The 20,552-nt window shown below is 50.4% G+C and overlaps 2 protein-coding genes and 1 pseudogene across 3 annotated transcripts in view; 2 read left to right on the top strand and 1 right to left on the bottom strand.

The window, feature by feature from the left end:
* Positions 1-3,025, bottom strand: part of LOC141737638 (olfactory receptor 51E2-like) — a 109,148-nt gene extending 106,123 nt beyond the window's left edge. Inside the window, 5 exon segments of the mRNA XM_074572583.1 lie at positions 770-859; positions 862-1,012; positions 1,014-1,191; positions 1,570-1,701; positions 2,956-3,025. Coding sequence (XP_074428684.1) covers positions 770-859; positions 862-1,012; positions 1,014-1,191; positions 1,570-1,701; positions 2,956-3,025 — 621 coding nt within the window.
* A 7,228-nt stretch (positions 3,026-10,253) lies between these two features.
* On the top strand, positions 10,254-13,966 carry LOC141737975 (folate receptor gamma-like). 2 transcript variants are annotated; one of them, XM_074572993.1, is made up of 5 exons: positions 10,254-10,310; positions 11,442-11,619; positions 12,278-12,466; positions 12,829-12,964; positions 13,236-13,966. In XM_074572993.1, exons 2-5 carry the CDS (start codon positions 11,476-11,478, stop codon positions 13,595-13,597), a joined length of 831 nt encoding a protein of 276 aa, XP_074429094.1. In that variant the 5' UTR covers positions 10,254-10,310; positions 11,442-11,475; the 3' UTR covers positions 13,598-13,966. The 2 variants fall into 2 exon arrangements, with proteins under 2 accessions (XP_074429094.1, XP_074429093.1); XM_074572992.1 differs by having other exon boundaries at positions 10,302-10,474.
* A 5,489-nt stretch (positions 13,967-19,455) lies between these two features.
* On the top strand, positions 19,456-20,504 carry LOC141737637 (olfactory receptor 51Q1-like; annotated as a pseudogene).
* The last annotated feature ends 48 nt before the right edge of the window (positions 20,505-20,552 follow it).

Below are 20,552 nucleotides of genomic sequence, written 5' to 3'. Positions count from 1 at the left end.
GACTCAGGCACTCAGAGTGAAAAACACGTGAAGGAGTCAGAGGAGAGGGATAACTACAAGAAACTGTGGGCTGTAAAATGCTGTAACGGGCAGCTAATATCTCTGGGCCTGAGCAAAGTCCTGGCTGCCCCTCATCAGAGGGAGGGGGACAGCCCTGAGTGGCGGCTGTGACCCACTCCACACGCTACGATTTCTGAAGAGTTGGTTTTAACATATGGATATCAGCAATAACTGTTAATACCTTCATCAAGTCAATGCCCCGCGTGATGCAAAGCAAAAGCACTTTCCAAATGATGAACTGACATTGGGATCATTACGTTAAGTGAGTGTTCCCCAGAGCAGTGATCTCTGCCAGGGACATCTCTCAGGTCCCACAGTGCCATGGGGAGAAGCTCCTTCTTGTCAAAAGGACCCTGAGGATGGCCCTGTTTAGTTTTTATGCTGTAGATGTTGGGGTTCAGCATGGGAAGCACTGGCAGGTAGACTTTGGCTGTGAAGATGTGAATGAGAGGGGAAGCATGCTGGCCATACCGGTGAATGATGGACAGACCAGCCATGGGGATGTACAGGATCAGGACTGCCAGGATACAGGACAGGCAGTTGCTCAAAGCCTGAGGTGCTCCCTCTGGGGTGCGGTGCTCAGAAGGGCCCGAGCACTCAGTCTATATGACACAAAGATGAGGATGACGTCGAATGTCAGAAAGAGACTGGCTACAGCAAAGCCATACCAGTTACTGAATGTGATGTCTGCACGTCTGTCTGATCGGACAGCAGGCGATGGCAACACTCCTAAGAGATGTCTGCACAGAGCAGCCAGCCCAGTCCTGCCTGTCCTGGCACTGGTGAGGATGGAGGAGTCTATCTCAGCAGGTAGCAGATGGCCACATAGTGATCAAAGGCCATGGCCAGAAGCACCGAGGACTCCATGACGGAGAAGGAAAGAATGAAGTAACCCTGAGCAAAACAGGTTCCAAAACCTTGTTGTTGACCGGACTCATCACAGTTGGTGGTGTAGAGACAAACCCAAATCAGTGGTGGCCAGCATGGAGAGGAAACGGTACATGGGCTCATGGAGGCTCGGATCGGTCCTGATGACAAAGAGGACTGTGAAGTTCCCCACAAGTGATGCAGTGGAAAAGCAAGCGAAGGGAATGGAGAGCAGGAGGTGGGCAGCCCCCAGCCCCGAGACGCCTGTCGGGGTGAACAGCATGAGAGGAACGAGAGGGATTGCTTCTGCTGCAACATGACATGATGAGCTGAAGCACAAAAAGGCAATGTAAACCTGTAATCGGTGAACCAAAGAAAAAAGCATGAACTAGAAATGACCCAATATCATAAATCTGCCAAATCTAAGTGAACAGAGTTATGTTATGCACTCTGGCTCTCTAGGAGCGCTGCAGTACAAACTTTTACTTAAATGAGAGTTTGATGGTCCAGAAATACACCATTAAAGATGTAAACATTGCACTTCACTACGGCAAGAATAAATACTGCATACCTATGAGGCCAATAACTTCATAGAATCATAGAATCCCAGAATCCCAGGTTGGAAGGGACCTCAGGGATCACCTGGTCCAACCTTTCTAGGAACAAGCACGGTCTGGACAAGACGGCCCAGCACCCTGTCCAGCTGGATCTTAAAAGTGTCCAGTGACCTGCGATAAATATCAACACGCAACGCTACTGTTATTATAGACATCGCTAAGGAAAAGGGAGGAAAGTTTGCAGCTGTTCCCCAGATAAATAACGACTAATCAAACGTACTGGGTGAAGCAAAGCCATTTATGCCAACCTCACGCACACCCGTGGCATTTCAGGATTTCTGCTTTATGGAGCTGAGACACCCTTGTGTCATTGATACATTTTTTTTCCACTCCAGAAATGAGCAGGAGCCTCTTTACGTGATGAATTTGTCAGGGCTGCCAAGTTGTCTCGACTCTGCCCTGGCTGCTTCCAGTCCCGCTGCTGGCAGAGACGCGGTTTCATGCCAGCGGCGGCTCCGCTCTCCCGCCTCCTCCCACACAACGCGCGGTCCCCTGCCTTGGTTTCAAGGATCCGCGTCTCCAGGTGCCACTGTATCACACACTCTTCACTCGCCTGAACGCAGCCAGGGAACATCCCCTGAGCTTTTACACCGATTGCCCGTGTTTCACGACAGCCTCTTGGAGAAACAGCTGGCAGGAGAGCCGTGCGTTTGTAAATACACGGTGCATCCACCCTGAGACACCACAGAAACCCTGCGTGTTCATTTTATCCACGGAGAATTTCTGAAATACTTGGCAGGCGCCCAAGATTTCTATTCTCAATATCTTTTAAACAGCAGTGAAGCGTAACGAGACGTAGCAATATAAATTTGAATAATTCATACCAGACACCAGGTTCTGATTTTATGCTGAGCAGGTAAAAACTGTCTTAAGAGACGGCGGATTCGCGGCTGTGGTTGGGAAACAGGTTGCGGGAAGCAGGTTTCTGAAAGGAGGGGATGCTTTGAGGCAGCAGGGGAGAGATGAGACGTTTTAACTGCTGAAGGCAGAAAGGTTGGATAGATCAGTTAAAACCAGGAGCATATTTTTAGTCGTCATTTTGCATTATCCAGTGCCTGTTCCCAATGTATTGGCACAAGGCTCCAGCCCTGGGTCTCTTACCCGAGTTGCAGCCTGAGCTCGCTCCCTCGGTGCCCGTGAAGCGTGGGGAGCACAACGGCAGCCCGCGAAGCAGGACCAGGGTTTTCATTTCACCCCCTGCTCAGCAGCTCCACAGTTAGCGCTCAGAAGGATTTAAAAGGAAAAAACCCAAACTGAATGCTAATAGGGGTTAGGAGAGGAATCAATGCCAGGGAACAGTCCGTATTCTGCTGCACGAACCTGGCGTTCACTCAGATCTCGAGCACTTCTGGTTCCTTCACCTCAAAAGGGACACAGGTAACGGGGATGTCCCGCGCTCTGGCGCTCTTACCGGTGATCCCGGGCACACGGTGGGGCAGGGGCCGGCACCTCCGACTCCGGCTGCTTGGTTTCTTCCCCATTCCCTCAACTATTTGCTGTCAAATAGACAGAGATCACAACAGCAGCTGAAAACAGCACACCAGCCACCGCGCCCCGTCAGCGCAGGGTGGACGCCAGGAGACATTTCACATGCTCTGGCCAACTGCGTTTCTCCTGTGCTTGGGCACTAGCTCCAGCTTCTTGCTGACCATATGCTTCCCTTTCTCAATCAAAATCACCCACTTTTCCGCTAGCTGTTCAAGGCACCAATGACTCCGTCAGACGAGACCCAAGGGACCGTCGGCAGCAGCGATGTCCCCCTCGCCCTGGGTGCTGACATCAGTGCCGGTGGAGATGAGACAAACGCACGTTCCTGCTCCTCTGGAAGGGTGTCCGTGAGGTTTTCATGTATCTCCGTGCTCACATAGCCTAATAATTGCAATATTGTGTAATCATGCACAAAGTAGCTTTGCACTGATATTGCCTTGGCAGTTTTTCGGGCAAAAGGTCACTTTTTCTGCACGTGTGGCAGTGAAAGACTGCTGCCAGTGTGGCCTTGGCAGAAGACGTATGAGACTATGAAATATCAGGCTGAATGCACCACGGTCCCTCACCAACACTAAAACTACTTGAAACTAGTGGGAAAAGAGTTTGACACAGAGGAAAACACTCCTTTTACAGAGAAGTTTCTGGAACTTGTTTTCACGATCAGTTATGAAGGAGGACGGCATCAGGGAGTTTAAAAGGTGATTATACAAATTAGCAATGGGTCCATAAACATATATTATAGTGAGCAGGCAGGGATGCGACCTCTGTCATCACTAGTAAAATGATAATGGGAGTTGGGACGCTATGAGGGGAATGGAGAAATTGGCCCCATATGGGGAATGGAGAATTGGTCCCATACCCTCCCTGCTCAGGTCCCAGCAGCCTTCCCTGGGGAGATCCGCACTCCCACGGCCACTCTGAGGGGGAAGCAGAACCGCTGCAATGTCCTCTCGGAGAGGACACAGAGACAGGAGCAATGGTCATCCGCCACCCACGTGACCACTGGGGCAGTGCCGACATGCTACAGCTCAAATATACAATGCTTTGGGGGTGAATACGGAGGAACATGAAGGTTTGGGGGCGAAAGCTGCCTCTGAGCAGAGGAAATGCAGCAGAGCTGAGAGCAGTGTCAGAAGAGAGAGAGACACAGAGACACACACAGGGACAAAACGAGGAGTCACGTACTTCATTGCTGGTGTTCAGGGATGAATATGGGGGACTAAAAATCTCACTTGGCCAATTTAACTTCACTTCAGTGCTACAACATATGCCCGTGCAGCGGGGAAGCTTGCTCCAGGGTTAGTTGGTACGATACACAAAGCAAGCACTGGGCCAAGACGCAGGAGCAAACCCCCTGCCATTCCTCAGTGCGTATCCAGGTAACATAGAATCATAGAATCATGGAATTGCTTAGGTTGGAATGGTCCTTTAAGATCATCGAGTCCAACCATCAACCCAACACTGCCCAAACCACCACTACCCCATGTCCCTCAGCACCACGTCTGCCCGGCTTTTATATCCCTCCAGGGATGGCGACTCCACCACTGCCCTGGGCAGCCTGCTCCAATGCTTGACGACCCTTTTCATGAAGACATTTTTCCTAATATCCATCCTAAACCTCCCCTGGCACAACTTGAGGCCATTTCCTCTTGTCCCATGGCCTGTTCCTTGGGAGAAGAGACCGACCCCCCCTGGCTACCCCCTCCTTTCAGGGAGCTGTAGAGAGCGAGAAGGTCTCCCCTCAGCCTCCCCTTCTCCAGGCTGAACATCCTCACGCTGACACAAAGGTACTGCAGAAGCGTCAAAATATTGAATTTAGCAGTTAGATGAGCTTAGCAGTTTTCTTCACCTTCTCTTCTGAGCTGCCTTCACCCTGCCTTTCCCCAGTGCTTCTCTGTGCATGCGGGTTTATTTTCCGAGCCTGTGTGTTCAGAGGCCAATTTCCATCCTGTTTTGAGGCTCCCAAAGAGGTTCTGCCCTTACCATGGGTCTGAGACAAAGCGACTGTAACCTCCTTGGGAAGTCCCTGAGGCTTTTGAGACATTTCATTGTCAGGTGGGAGATGATTAAGAAAGATGACTTTGTGTCTCTCTCTTCATTCACATATCTCTCACTATCGTTTCCCTTTTTTTTTCCTTTTTACTCCTTCCTTACTTTCTGTTCTCATTTATCTCTTCTTTCTTGGCTCACACGTAACTTACTTCTGTATGTATAGCGTCTTCATTCAGAGATATTAAAGTACTTTGTCAAAAGGAGGCAGTTTCTCCTCCTAACCTTCCAGCAAGCAGAGCATGTGACTGTGTTACCCGGTAAAATAAATAATTGGATTTTTTTGTTGCAGAGCAGTAGCAGAACGAATTTGGTTTTGAAGTCTCTCTGCCTGTGTCTGACGTCTCTCTGCCATCACCTCCTCACCCTGAGGCACCTGAGTGCCCAGCATCCTTTTGAACAGCAAAGATAACTCCTTTTCTCCTCCGTGTTACCCACCTATACAGACCTGTATTGCTTATTCTCCTCAAGCAATGCCAGCAACGTTCACCTGGACCAGTCACCAAGCTGGCCTGGGTGCAGAGGCCGAGAAAACTTTTCCTTCCCTGTTACAAGATGAGAGCGATCCAAGAGTTGTGTCGTATAATCTCCGATTTCAGTTTTAACAACCACCTTCAAAATCCTAAACTTTTTTAGACAACAAAAATTTTGATGGATGGAACAATCAAGTATTTGAAACGAGAAGTCTGAAGCAACAATATCTGTCCAATGTAAAATATATCACCTGTTTTTCATTTCCTTCTATACGCATAAAGAAATCCCCTGCTTACACTCACTTTTAAAGTGTGTTTTAACCAATTTTTTCAGGGAAAGGAGGAAAACATCAGATGTTCTCTCAGGGACCTTGGGCTTAACTCTGCTCTTCTTGTAGACAAACACTAGTTCACTTCTGAAGGACTCCAAGAGATGCAGCTCCAGCGTGAGATGGTTAAACAAGGGTGCCTCTGTGGAGCCATCTCCTTGTGTGGTGGTGGGTCTCTCTCAGGGGTCCCCATCTGCATGGGGTGTCCTAGAACCCAGCAGTTGGTGACGATCCAGGGCTCAGCTTGGTTGTCCCCCCTTGGTCCTGGGTCCCATTCAAGATGTCCTCAGCGCCTGCGTGTCCAGGCAGCTGTGACATAGGTCCTGCACACTGAACCGGTAGCCCAATACCATGGTATGGACACTGTTGTCCACGGGCTTTGTACCGAGTTTGCAAGGTCTCAGGACTGAGGCATGCCAGGTTTGCTCTTTCTGGACTTGTACTGACCTTAGGAGAATAGGAAATGGCCTCAAGTTGTGCCAGGGGAGGTTTAGGATGGATATGAGGAAAAATTTTTTCACGGAAAGGGTTATCAAGCCTTGGACCAGGCTGCCCAGGGCAGTGGTGGAGTCGCCATCCCTGGAGGGATTTACAAGCTGGGCAGACGTGGTGCTGAGGGACGTGGGGTAGTGGTGGGTTTGTCAGTGTTGGGTTGATGGTCGGACTCGATGATCTGAAAGGTCCCTTCCAACCTCGACCATTCTATGATTCTATGACCTGCCTGGAGCTTTGTTTTTACCAGATTTAGCAGTAATGGCAATTTTTATTCCGACTATGGCTATGGCTTTTTTGCTTACTGTTGTGTGGTGCAACCAGAGTTTCAGTTTTAAGCAGACGGTAGTAAAAAGTAGCTATTCTGCACTGGATGAAATATTTATGACTCCAGCGTAATGGCATAGTGCTGAGAAATACGGGTCTGGCAGGATGGCAGGGGCCTTGAGAAGTGGGGACAGAGGATGTGGCATAGAGGAGTGCCGGCATGAGGTGATAAGAGATAGGGCACAGGCTGGCACTGGAGACCTCGTGGCTATAAACAACTTGGGAAAGGTCATTTAAAGAAATGCAGGCTTGGAGCTGGACAAAAATGGTTTTGGGGTGACAGAGTAAAGAACAAGTATCTAACATGCATAAAATGCACAATATTTAGGAAATCTGCATGTATCATGGACTTGCAGACCAATGAAGCGAAAGCAAGGTGTAAAATCATGTTATCAAACATAAAAGAGACACAAAGTGGACCCTAGAGTGAGGAAGAAGGAGCCATGAACATCAGTATCATACTCCTCCCTGTGAAGGACTCCCAATTTTGATGACGCTGTAACATCCACCACCACCAGCGAACTGAAGTCATCAGCCTTAGGACCCAGAGGAGCAGTGAAAGAGTGAGCATGACCCCAGGGAAGAGGCAGAAACTGGGAAGTGTGTGTATAACAGTCATAATTTTTTTTTTTAATTATTATTATTATAGCAGCTTTCCATTATCTGAAGGGGGCCTACAAGAAAGCTGAGGAGAGACTTTTTACAAGGGCATGTAATGATAGGACAAGGGCTAATGGCTTCAGACTGGAAGAGGGGAGACTGAGCTGAGATCTCGGGCAGAAATTCTTGGCTGTGAGGGCGGTGAGCCCCTGGCCCAGGTTGCCCAGAGAAGCTGTGGCTGCCCCATCCCTGGAGGGGTTCAAGGCCAGGTTGGCCGGGGCTTGGAGCAAGCTGGGCTGGTGGGAGGTGTCCCTGCCCAGGGCAGGGGGTGGCACTGGATGTTCTTTAAGGTCCCTTCCCACCCAAACCATTCTATGATTCTGTTGTTGTTGTTGTCGTTGTTGTTGTTATTTTGTTGAGACATATTAATTTCTTCCTTTTTTCTTCCTTTTTTTTCTGTAATAACTCTATCTGAACTAACAATGATTCTTTTATTAGACTCTTTTCAATTACACTAACAGTTAATCGTTGGCTTTATCCATAAAGTGTGTTTGCTTTTTGCCCGTATATGAGATTCTGATCATAACAACACACACCGCAGTGGCAGTGGGAAGCCACGTGGGACACCATCCGGCATCTCCGATGAGATCTGTGATCTCCAGTGGCACTAAGCAACGAGGCGTAGGTGAGTGCATTGAGCTCCTGGCTGATGTGGGCCCTGGGGTGCCCGGAGGCACCCAGCACACCCTAAAGCTGTTACCCAGCAGCTGCTCACCAAATCTGACCCCAGGGAAGAAGCATCCAAAGCAACTCCATCCCAGAGCCTGGAGACAGGTTGCACAAGGCTGGATGGGGCAAATGTGGATGTACCCATCCACTCGTCCCATCAAGTACGAGGATACAGGCAGGACTATGTGAGAGGAGAGAGTTTCCCCATTTTCTGCACTGTCACGTGCACAGCTACCCCCTGCAAGGACAAGGTCTACACCTTCACATGGGACACATTAAAAGGCTTTCTGGAGAGATCGAGGGATCTGCACAGCCATGAACATGGTACCTGTGTGGGAAAAAGTTGCGGAAAATTTAGTAAAGGATTGTAGAGAGGTGGGGGTCTGTCTCTTCTCCCAAGTAATAAGAAATCAAATAAGAGGAAATGGCCTGAAGTTGCACCAGGAGAGGTTTAGGGTGGGTATTAGGAAAAATTTCTACACCAAAAGGGCTGTCAACCATTAGAACAGGCTGCCCAGGGCAGTGGTGGAGTCACCATCCCTGGAGGGATTTACAAGCCGGGCAGACGTGGTGCTGAGGGACATGGGGTAGTGGTGGGCTTGGCAGCGTTGGGTTGATGGTTGGACTCGATGATCCGACAGGTCCCTTCCAACCTCGACCATTCCATGATTCTGTGATTCCGTGATTGAATCAATAGGCACATGGATAAGTACACCATATGGGGAAAGGCAGTACGGCTCTTCTAACGTTCAGACAAGACTCCCTAACATATTGCAAGTCCTCCAGGGGCTGGAAAGGATTCTGTCTGGGGCAGATCCAGGTGACAGAGTCTTCCTGGATTCCCCAGGACTCTGAGCAAAGTCCTCACTGAAGGTCATCAAATAAGCAGCCATGAAATGAGAGTAAATTCCCGCACACCAGCGAATCATTGAATCATAAAATAAAGGTTCATGGCTATCCTTTACAGTGAACCTCTACAGGAATCTGTACTGGGATTTTCGCTTTTCAACAACTTTTGTCTGGAAAAGGGAAGGGAAAACAGCAAGGCAACCAAGTTTCTGATGCTATTAGATTACTCCAGGAACAGGAGGAGCAGCTGCGAAAATCTGCAGAAGACCCTGGTAAGACTGAGTCAGTGAACAATAAAACAACAGATAAAAAAACCCACAGTTGAGATAAACATACAGTGATGCACTTGGGGGAAAAACAGAACACTTTAGATAGAAAATGACAGGCTGGCGGCTAACAATTATCCCTCAGGAACAAGCTGTCACTGCGATGATAGTGTTACGACAACACAGTCCAGTGATCAGCAGTTCCAAGAACAAACGAGATATTAGAAATTCCTCGGCAAGGATCAGAAAACAAGGCCAGGACAGCGTTGCGCACCTGAAATGCTGCTGCGGCCCCGGGGCGCCTCGGGGAGCAAAACGCTTGTCACGGGGAAAAGAGGGAGCAGAGCGTGGCTTCGGTTGGAGAGAGGCAGCGGAGGGGAGGTATGACAGAGGTGGCAAAGGCCCAAAGATGAGTGGGGCAAGATCTGCTCGTTGTCACTTCCAATACGGCAGCTAGAGGCAGGAGGAACTGGAACAGCACGCCTCTGGTTCAGAACGAACATACGGGCCATTATTCATGCAGGGTGTCATCAGACTGCGGAAATCACTAAAGCGGGGTCTCCTAGAGCCTGAAGCGTTCATGCGTTAAATTTAGGAAGATGAGCTCCTTTAGGCAAGTGGGTTCATCACCAACACGTCAGTGGTGTGATTGAAGAAAAGAACAAAACAGCCCCAAACCCGTGCTGTTCCAGGAGGAAGACTCTGCCCCTTTGCTGAGGGTGAGGGCCTTCCAAGGTTTCTGGTGAGCAAACCCTAGCTTTTGGCTTCAATTATTGTCCTCAGGTTTGTGCAACAAGGTGCACTGTGTCCTCTCATCAGCTAGCACTGGGGGTTTTGTGCTGGGAGTTATTCTTCTTCCTTCTGAGACAATAGGACTCACTCCTGAGTGTCATTTTTTCGCGATGAGCTTTAGTCCGTTTGCATTTATTCTTGGTGCACGGCGGAATCCCGGACCTGTCCCCCCTTGGCTTTTTTGTCTCACGCAGCGATGCAAACCCAAACTGCCCGGCGAGCAGAGGAAAAAGGGCTTGTTATGAATGACCAAGGCTGATAAGAGACCTGCCTGTTGCAAAAAAAGCCATGAGATCGTTTCCCAGGCAAGAGGCTGTTGCGTGTGAAAGAGGCCGGGCGAGCTGGTTGTCCCCAAAACAAACTGCTTCTAAGGTAACAAACGCTGGCAGGAGCAAAACCTCGTTAACCGTATTAAGAAGGTACTTTCAAGTGCCAGCACCTGTGTCAAAAGGCTTTCCCATCAAAGCCGACCCCGGGAGGTTGCTGTGCTGAGTGGTTTGAAGGTGTTACAGAGGGTTTGGAGGCTACCTGGGCTGGTAAGGCTGGTGTCTGGTTTTTTTTTTTTTTGTTTTATGTAGTTATGATGCAAGTTAACGGCTTTCTAGTCCTCAGATTTAAGTGTCTGCTTCCTTGGTTCTGTAATCGCTGTCTTCTGTGTTGTTTTATGCTATTTTAATGCTGCAGATGGTTGGCCTTGCTCCTGTCTTTTACAAAATGCTTCTTAAAAGGTGATTTTTTTTCAGACACTCGTGCTGTATTAACGAGGAATGTGAGGTAGTACTGTAGTGTATGTGTTTGGTTTGTTGGGGGGGGGTGTTATTGGTGTATTTGCAGTTTTTTGGGAAGTTGCTTACCTAGAGGCTGATAGGGCTTTTTATAATAGAGGAGGCTAAAGCATGATTATGTGAAGTATCTCTTATTGCTCGAGTCAGGTCTACTTTGGAGACCTCAGGTGTGGATCTCCAAAGGCCCAGAGGCACATAGACCAAGGAAACGGCCTTCCTTTCTTAACTTAACTCCTGAGAACGAGCTGGGCCTCCTGCAGCTTGTGCTCCACACAAGATGTCCATGTGCTAGCGCGTTTAACTGCCTCTGAACCACTGGCTAAAGAGATCCCTCAACTAGCAATGTCCAGTTGCAGGAGGTTTGGCAGCTGAAAGCGCTGCACTGGGACAGGGGGGTGGCTTGATGCAGCGGGACCTCATGTGAACGGGTCTCACGCAGCATCCCCTTCCCCACTGGGGATGTTTGAAGTTAACTGTTCAGCAGCCCAAGCACTAAAAGGGCCATTTGTCTTTGATGTGGCATTGTCCAGACGATAACGTGCAGCTGACCTTGCAGCCTTGCTTGGGGGGGGGGGGGGGGGATGCTGCATTTGTCTCCTTGGTGCTGTGAGCTGCTGATGCTCTGCTGGTGTGTCCTCAGCAGAGCCTGGCCCCCACAGCACCTCGTTTACTGCTGCTCATGGTAAAACCCCTCCCGTGCTGTTCTCTTTTCATACAGCTCCATCACAGCTCCCCGATTGACTGGGCTGGCCATGGGGATGGGAGTGGGGCAGGTGATGCTTGTGCTGTTGGCTGCCTGCGTGGTGATGCCTGCGAAGGACCCGTTGCTGAACATCTGTATGGATGCCAAACACCACAAAACCAAGCCTGGCCCAGAGGGGAAGCTGCATGACCAGGTATGACTCTGGTGATGGGTTAAGTGGGATTGTTGGGGTCCCCTGTACCTACCACCCCAGGTGACATCAGCTGGTTTGTGCTTTGGGCTTAGCAACCACTTGGCCGAGGAAGCAAAGCCTGTGCTGCGTATGAGGCCTATTCGTTTGCTGTTTTCTTCTAGCAGATGTCTAGGGTAGATGCAGTGGTGTGAGGATTTGTCAGGTCAGTGTCACCCCTCTTTAACCAGGAGGACTCCCCTTCCCAAAGCTTGGGTACCCCAGATCAGAACAAGGCAAAGGATGGCAAGGAAAGATGCTCTTATCTGATACCTCTTTGATAAAGACTCTTCTTGCTAATTGAAGAGCTCTGCCCCTAGGCCCTTGGTGGAGATGGGGCTCAGAGCAAGCCAGGGTGCAAGAGGAGGGAGTTTGTTTCTGTTCCTCAGGCTGGCACTAATTCCTGGTGATGATGTGACCTCCTCCTGCTCTTCCTACTCCATATTGCTACAGCCCTGAACTCTTCAGTCCAAAGTGCCCAAGGGTTTGCTGGAGTAGACGTTCTTGCTGCTGAAGGTTTCTTGATGTAGGCTACATGAAGAGCTGGCACCTGCAGCATCCTCCAACTCCCTCGAGCTGCTGCCTGCCCTCGCTGACCAGCCTGTCTCTCGCTCTGTCGCAGTGTGCTCCCTGGAAGGACAATGCCTGCTGCACCGCCAACACCAGTTCAGAAGCCCACAAGGACCAATCCAACCTGTACAACTTCAACTGGAACCACTGTGGGCTGATGCCGCCCAAGTGCAAGCGCCACTTCATCCAGGACACATGCTTGTACGAGTGCTCACCCAACCTGGGGCCCTGGATTGACCAGGTAGGGTCAGATATGCTGTGACTGAGATATCATGTGGCCAACACAAGCCCTGTTATGTTGTATGCTGGTCCCCCATACAGTATACCCCTGGCACGTATGGGAGTGTGCTTTCCAGGGACACTGCAAACTTTCCTACTGGGTGGAAAAATTCAAAGGACTTTGCTAGCCTGTGTTTAGGTGGTCAGGCAGGCTGATGGAAGAATTGCTTCTTGTCAAGACATGTCTCTGCTGGGGTTGAAACTGTTCTGAGATCAGCTCTGGAGCCCAATGGAAGGGGCTGGGGGGGAAGCTGGGATGTGACAGATCCTGCCCCTTATCTTTGAAGGGCCACCACCAGTGTGCATGGTCCTATTCCCTTGCAGGCTGACAGCAGCTGGCGTCGGGAGAGGATTCTTCACGTGCCACTCTGCAAAGAGGACTGCGAGGAGTGGTGGGAGGATTGCAAGGACTATCTCGCGTGCAAAGAGAACTGGCACAAGGGCTGGAACTGGGCAACAGGTTGGTGGGCTGTGCAGAGCAAGCATCTTCTCACCCCTGCAGGCACCCCCAGCACCGTCATGGCTGGCTGCCCAGTGGCTGGAGCCAAAATCACGAATTGCTCTTGCCTGTCTGTGGGGTTGCCAACTAGAAGGTGGCCAAGCGACCATCCATCAGCTAGGATGCAGCGATGGGCTGGGGGTAGGTGGCCTGCTCCTCCCAGGTGAAAGGACATGAGTCAAGTGTGTTAACTCCTGTTGTTGTTTTCTTTCTGGGTGTTGTCTGTCCTCAGGAACGAACCGCTGTCCTTGGGGCTCCATTTGCAGACCCTTCAATCAAGTCTTCCCCCGACCAAAAGACCTGTGTGAGAAAATCTGGTCCAACTCCTACAAATACACCACAGAGCACCGGGGCAGCGGGCGCTGCATCCAGATGTGGTTTGACCCTGCCCAGGGAAACCCCAATGTGGTCGTGGCAAAGTACTATGCTTGGAAAAAGAGATCCTCCCCGGCTGGGTTGGAGAACGTGACTCCTGAGACGGACAAAGCTGTGCATGATCTGCCATGGTCTGTCCTGGTCTTGCTGCCTCTGGCTCTTGTGATGCTCCCTGAGGGAGTCAGGGGCTGTGGATCCCACGGATGGGGGTCACTGTGACTGCTCCCTGAAGGGACCTGGCTTGCGCTGTTCCAGCTGCCCAACAAGAGGAGCTGGCATAGGTGACTTAGCTCTGTCTGTTCAAACTGGTCACACACCCCAGTAAGTGCTCTGCGTGAGTTGTGTTGGACCTTGATACCTGCCTCTGCTTTCAGCCGCTGACAAAGGCGGTTATTCCCCTGCTGTCCTAGGAAGGGCGATACCGTGTGTCTCTGCTCTGATGTAGGAGATCCTTCACGTCTGTTCCCACCTCATGCTGGGTTGGCTGTGCTTGCTCAAGGTCCTCGGCTGAGCTCTGGTGTCTGGTCTTTCAGACTGCTCTGATTTCCTGAAGGGTGGAGGTGACAATAAAATATTCCCCTGAATCAAGTTTGCTGTAGTGAAGTTAAGTACTATTGTGGAGGTAGAAGTGCCTTGGGGGTGGAACAAGGCTGGACTTGGGAGGTGGTGGGATCTGTGAATGTATGAGTCTGCCTGGGGGTAGGAAACATTTAGATCTCCTGGGAACTGAGTTGCCTGCGTGCCTGTCCTGGGACTTCTGCAGCAGACCACAGCTAACCATGAGAGGGGAGCACCTGTAGTGTCCCATCCGTAGTCACAGCCACTCGTCCGTACTTCTGCTTCCCTCTGAGCCAGGCTTCTCGAGGGAGCAGGACCTGTCTGACCTTCTGCGTGTGTGGATTGCTGGAGCGAAATGCAAATTTCTGCGGCAGCCTGGGGCAAGCGGCACCTGCTTTCCCAGCCCGGCAATCGCCTCTGAGGAGCATCTTGGCAGAACTGGTCTTGACCTGCAGCTGTCCAGAAACTGTGTGTGGGGAAAACTCCCTCTCCTCAACCTTGGCTGTGCAGCTCGGGTTGACTGCTGTGGCTTTCCTCCCCCAGCCCACGACCTGGTTTTGGCTGGATATCTGTGTTGCTTCAAAACTTTCTCCTCCCCAGGGAGTAAAGGTTCGCAGCCTCCCACATGGGACTTGCAGAAGTCACCAGTAGCTGTGCAAAGGCTCACTGCTGTGCTTATTTATTTTATTTTTTTTAATTCCTTCTTCTGAAGCAGAAATGAGCTTCTAGCAAACCTTTAGCAGCTTTTGAAAGGAATAGCGAAGGGGAAAGTAATGGGGAAATGCACAGGCTTGCTTAGGTTAGGCAAAGTCTGTGGCTGTGCAGTCTGCAGAGCCTGATAGTACTTCAAATACTTTAAGGAGTCTTTAGATCAAAGCAGCTACTCCCGTAAGTTTTTCCTGATTGTTTGTGGTTTGTTTTGTTCTCTTTTTTTTTTTTTCATGTTCCTAATGATACAGCCTCTACTGTAGCTGGCTGCTTGTTCCTCGTCTCTATATGAAGCGCAGGAGCGCTTTTTTCTTTCCCTCTCTAACTTCAACGTGTTGTCTGCAAGAGCTGAAGCTGTCCTAGGACTCACCTTAGCTCGAAGTCAAAAATGTCTTTAGCCCCTGTGTGGGGTAGAAGGTTTCCCCTGCCTGACCCAGCTAGGGATGGGGGAGAGGAAACACCTGGAACTGATGCCTGTGACCGTCATCTCCACAAAGGACAAAAGTAAAGCAAGTCTAAAAACAAAGCTGCTCAAGGTGAAGGAAAAGCCCATCCAGGCAGCTCCTGCTGTCCACGGGCTTGTTGCCTGTGCAGGGTCTGGTCGGCTCTGCCACTGTGTCCAAATACTACTCGGGTACTCGTCTCTCAGAAGTATATGGGGATCCCCTTTGGGGCTGGTGGGAAGTGCTCCTGTCCCCCAGCAATGTGAAAACCCTGTCTGAGGCCTGTGTCCGGAGAGACATCTGACCTCACTGATTCCAACCACTTCCAGTTTTGTTCTTTGGAAGTTGCTTTGGGATTAGCTGCAAGCGATGCTACTGCCAACATCTCTTCTTTTATGAGAAACTTCCGGTTGCAGACACTTGCTCCCTGGACACTTCACCAGTTCTGTTGGTGCTGTTCCCATGCTTGGCAATGGTCAGATAGATAACTGCTGGGACCGTTCGTTGCATACCGTAGAAAAGTAAGCTATTCCAGAAAAAGGCATCCTTGAGGAGGAGGTTGATTAGATCAGCTGTCCATCTCCTATCACAGTCTAAGTTCATCTGCTCAGCCCTGAGTTGAGCTAAAAGGTCAAATATTTCACCTGTGCTGTTCTCTGTACTTGATTGTTTCTTGTGACAGACTTTATGACTCCACAATCATTTGTGCATTAATCCCTGCATGCTAAATATCACCATTCACTCATTACTTCAGTTAAACTGTTTTCAAAGAAAATCTCCTGAAGTCCAGAAATGGAGAGAACTGAAGAGAATTTTACAAATAGCAAAACCGCCCAGCTGGCAAAGGTTTAACTCCTTGACCTATTGGAAGAGTCCCCACCTCCATCTGTAAGTCTGGGTATGATCCTTTCCTCTACACAGCAAACCCTGGCTGCTGAGTCTGCAAGGGGGAAATGCTGACCTCACGTAGCTCATAGTGTATTGAAACTTCTGCCCATCAGGCTGGCCCGACATTGCCTCGCTGTTTTTGTCCACCCTCTTCTGCTGATTACTGTCCCACTGGGGTGACCCAGGCTGAGGAGCTCCCCAGCCATCTCTGCTAGAGCAGCTGTAAGGGTGGCGAGGCACTGGCACAGGTTGCCCAGGGAAGTTGTCAGTGGCCCATCCCTGGAGGTGTTCAAGGCCAGGCTGGATGAGGCTTTGGGCGGCCTGGTCTAGTGGGAGGTGTCCCTGCCCAGGGCAGGGAACTGGGTTGGAACTGGATGATCTTTAAGGTCCCTTCCAACTCGAATCATTCTGTCGTTCTGTATCAGGGAGGACTGCCCGTTGGGAGGTGTGTTTCAGGAGGATTGAGGTTCTGCTTCAGCAAAGAGCTCCTGCAACCCGTGCTGCAGCTCACCAGCTAATGGATTTCACCTTTGTAGCCCAGCTCCGGGGCCTAGGCACATCACCTCACTTTATGTTCTCCTTCCATGGGTCATCATTGAGCCGGGGCCATGACTTACTCCTCTCCCCCTGAACAATGCACTTGCATTTGTCCAACAGCTCTCGGAGCGCTCAGGGGCTGTCCCTGCGTTGGTCTCATCGGGGTTTGCTGTGGCTGACAGATTCTTTCAGCTGACACGGTGCATGGCAAACTAACTCCTGAAAGGGCTTCTCCCCGCTCTGGATGCTTGTACTAATTCCTGTCATTTGTGATGTTGTTCCCATTGTCAGAGAGGTGGAGATGGTACATCTGCAGGGGGTTCAGGCACCTGCCTGCTCTGTATGACTGTAGCTGAGGCTGTGGGGTGTTGGCAGCTCAAGCTTGCAATGTGCCCCCTCATTTTCTAGAAGGGGGACCTGACCTTGGAGATAGATCTCCAGTCCTGAGCAGAACACCCCCGCTTACAGCGAGGTCGCCCTGTTGTTCAATGGGGACCCTGGAAGTGCGCTTCTGAAACAGCTAAAAATTAGCTCTGCAATTCGAGGCTCAATCTGTCAAACTCTATGCCCTAGTCACAACCCATTTTCACTGTTGCTGCTGCATCTTCGGTCTGGGAATCTCGTCTTTTCCCCCACAGCTCTTCCGGACCATGATTTCTTCTTATAAGGTGAATTGTCTGCACTATCCAGTGCCTCAGTCCGGGGCATATGGAGCCCAGACTCCCCTCAATCTGAGAGCACGGCAGCATCACCCCACTTTCCCACGTGCTCTTGCCACGTCACGGGATGCTTCCAAGCTGGCTGCAGGTTTGTTTCTTCCTGGTTTTATGGAGTTTGGGGTGCATTTATGTAATTGATTGCTGTAGGCTGAGAGGTCCGCCTGTAGTTGCAGACAAGCCAAGATCACCTGGAAGGAGGGCTCTGCTTTTGATGTGGTTCCTGGCTCTCAGGAACTCACTGCAAGAGATAAAAAACAGGGGGGACAGCAGCCAGCAAGGGATGTTTGGGTCCTTTTGCTCTCCAGTCAGCAGAGAAGACAACCAGGAGAGTTGACAAGAATTTGCTGTAGCTCTAGCTATAGTGGTCTGCTACAAGTTCATAACGTCCCTTTTTGTCCTCCTAATACGGAATAGAATTTCATTTGGAAGGGGCCTACAACAATCATCCAGTCCAACTTCTATTTGTAGAAGAAAGCCATGCTTTGGGGCACACAAAGCTTTCTGCATGTCTCGTGGAGAGGCCAGATGCATGAGCTGGGAAGTAGAGGCAGAACAAGGCTTGAAGGAGCCAGTGCACAGCGAGACCCCGCAGAGCTGTAAATGAGGAGCCCCATCACAGTAGAGGCTTCCAGTCTTCAGCAGCAACCCGCGGTTAAGCACTTGCATGCTGGGTGGTTGGCAGTGTCCTCTCCACTGCGAGGGCAGCTTGGCGATCAGGAATGCCACCAGCTTTCACAGAATCATAGAATTGCCTAGGTTGGAAGGCACCTTTCAGATCATCTAGTCCAACTGTCAACCCAACACTGACAAAAGCCATCACTAATATAAACGATATCTCTAAGCACTACATCTACCCATCTTTTAAATCCCTCCAGGGATGGTACCTCAACCACTTCCCTGGGCAGCCTCTTCCAATGCTTTATAACCCTTTCAATGTAAAAAGTTTTCCTAATATCCATCCTAAGCCTTCCCTGGCACAACTTGAGGCCATCTCCTCTTGTCCCATGGCCTGTTCCCTGGGAGAAGAGACCGACCCCCCCTGGCTACCCCCTCCTTTCAGGGAGCTGTAGAGAGCGAGAAGGTCTCCCCTCAGCCTCCTTTTCTCCAGGCTGAACACCCCCAGCTCCCTCAGCCGCTCCTCACAAGGCTTGTGCTCCAGACCCCTCACCAGCTCCATTGCCCTTCTCTGGACCTGCCCCAGAGAAGGGCAACATGTGGACATTTGTCTGCAGGGCTCCTGGTCAGAGAGATTGCTGGAGGCACTGGCCTCTGACCAAAGGAGCCCTCTTCTCACAGCCTGTATGTAAAGCACAGGGGGAAATAACTCTCCCGTGAGTCCTCTGCCAGAGGACCTTATCCAGCACCCAGGCAGCCAGCACAGAGATGCCTGTGGCTCTGCAGCAAGTGCTGGACAAAGCAGGGGAACAAAGGAATCACAGAATGGCCAGGGTTGGAAGGGACCTCTGAAGATCATCCAGTCCAACCCCCTGCCAGAGCAGGGTCACCCAGAGCAGGTTGCACAGGAACGCGTCCAGGCGGGTTTGGAATGTCTCCAGAGACGGAGACTCCACCACCTCTCTGGGCAGCCTGTGCCAGGGCTCTGCCACCCTCACAGCAAAGAAGTTCCTCCTCGTGTTTAGGTGGAACTTCCTATGCTGGTAGGAAGCTCTTGCAGATGCTGCCCACAGACTCCAAGAGATGCTCCGGGCCGCTGGACCAATGATTAAAAGGGAACTTTTCTCACCCAACTGCAGACCTACTGCGAAGATTGTAGTCTTTGTCCAACTGCTTAGAGCAAGAATACTGCAGGAGCTCTTTGGTGCAGATCGATGAACTAAGGTTTTTGTAAAATGGTGATATGAGACAAGTACATTTTTCAAATCTCCCATAGTTAGTATGTGCAGAACTATTTTTTATGAGCGGCACGGTCTTTCTGAAAACTACATTATAATGCTGCAGCTGAGTTGATGCAGAGAAGAAGAACCCAAAAATGACCTGCTTTATAAACATCTTCTGTGTATGACCTTATCTGAAGAGAACTCAACACCCATCTGCTGGGCTCTCCAGGACCTGAAGTTTGTGGCGCCTTGTCCATGTCCCTATTTAACATCTGTGTTCTTTCAGCTTTGGCTTCACATCTGTCACATTTACATGTATTTGCTTACATTTCCTGCCTTGGTTTCTTTGATATGTTTTTTTCCCTGCAGGCCAGCAGCAGCACATCATGTCTCTCAAGTCCAGCTCCACACCAGTCACATTTTTCTTTTTGGGCAGCCCAGGGCTGGAAACTGTCAGCGTCTGGCTCTCTTCCTTTCACTTTCATTTGTGTTGTGTCACTTCTGGGGAGCATCGCAATCCTGTTTGTTACCAGGACTGATCCGAGCCTCCACGAGCCCATGTACAAATTCCTCTCCATGCTGACCACCACCAGTTTGGGCTTCTCTGTCTGCAATGCCAGCTCTGATGAGCGCATTCTGGTTTGATGCCACGAAGGCTAGTCTTGGTATTTCTTTTGCTCAATATTTTTTAACTCATTTATCCTAATTCTTGGAGTCCTCGGTGCTTCTGGCCATGGCCTTTGATCACTATGTGGCCATCTGCTACCCATGAAAATGCTCCTCCATCCTCACCAGTGCCAGGATAGCCAAGGTCGACCTGGCTGCTCTGTGCAGAGGTGCCTTACCAACCGTGCCCCCATTTGTGGTATTAAAAGGATTGCCCTTCTGCCAATCCCATGTGCCCTCCCATGCCTACTGTCTGCATCAGGACCTGGTCAAGCTGGTGTGTGCAGACATCACATTCAGTAACTGGTATGGCTTTGTTTTAGTCAATCTCTTTCTGACATTAGACGTCATCCTCATCTTTGTGTCGTCTATACTGATTGCTAGGGCCGTTCTGAGCACCGCACCCCAGAGGGAGCATCACAAGCTTTGAGCAACTGCCTGTCCTGTATCCTGGCAGTCCTGATCCTGTACATCCCCATGGCTGGCTTGTCTGTGGTTCATTGGTATGGCCAGCATGCTTCCCCTCTCATTCACATCTTCATGGCCAACATCTACCTGCTGGTCCTTCCCATGCTGAACCCCAACACTTGCAGCATAAAAACCAAACAGATCTGCAGGGGCACCCTCTGGGTACACTTGCCTGAGTATCCCTGTATGAAGCAGGGACAGGTCACAGCTGGGATGAGACCTGGGATGACGTGTCTGTGTGCCATAGGCCAAGTCAACGTCTCAAATGCACACCTCTTCCCACTGCACATCCTCTGTGTGAAAATGCTTCCTATGTTAATGATCCCCTGTGATTCATTAAGGGCTCTGT

The sequence above is a fragment of the Larus michahellis genome, chromosome 1 (genome assembly GCF_964199755.1).
Source record: "Larus michahellis chromosome 1, bLarMic1.1, whole genome shotgun sequence".
NCBI lineage: Eukaryota > Metazoa > Chordata > Aves > Charadriiformes > Laridae > Larus > Larus michahellis.
Note: the sequence above shows the minus strand (reverse complement) of the source record. Positions and strands in the feature narration are given on the sequence as shown.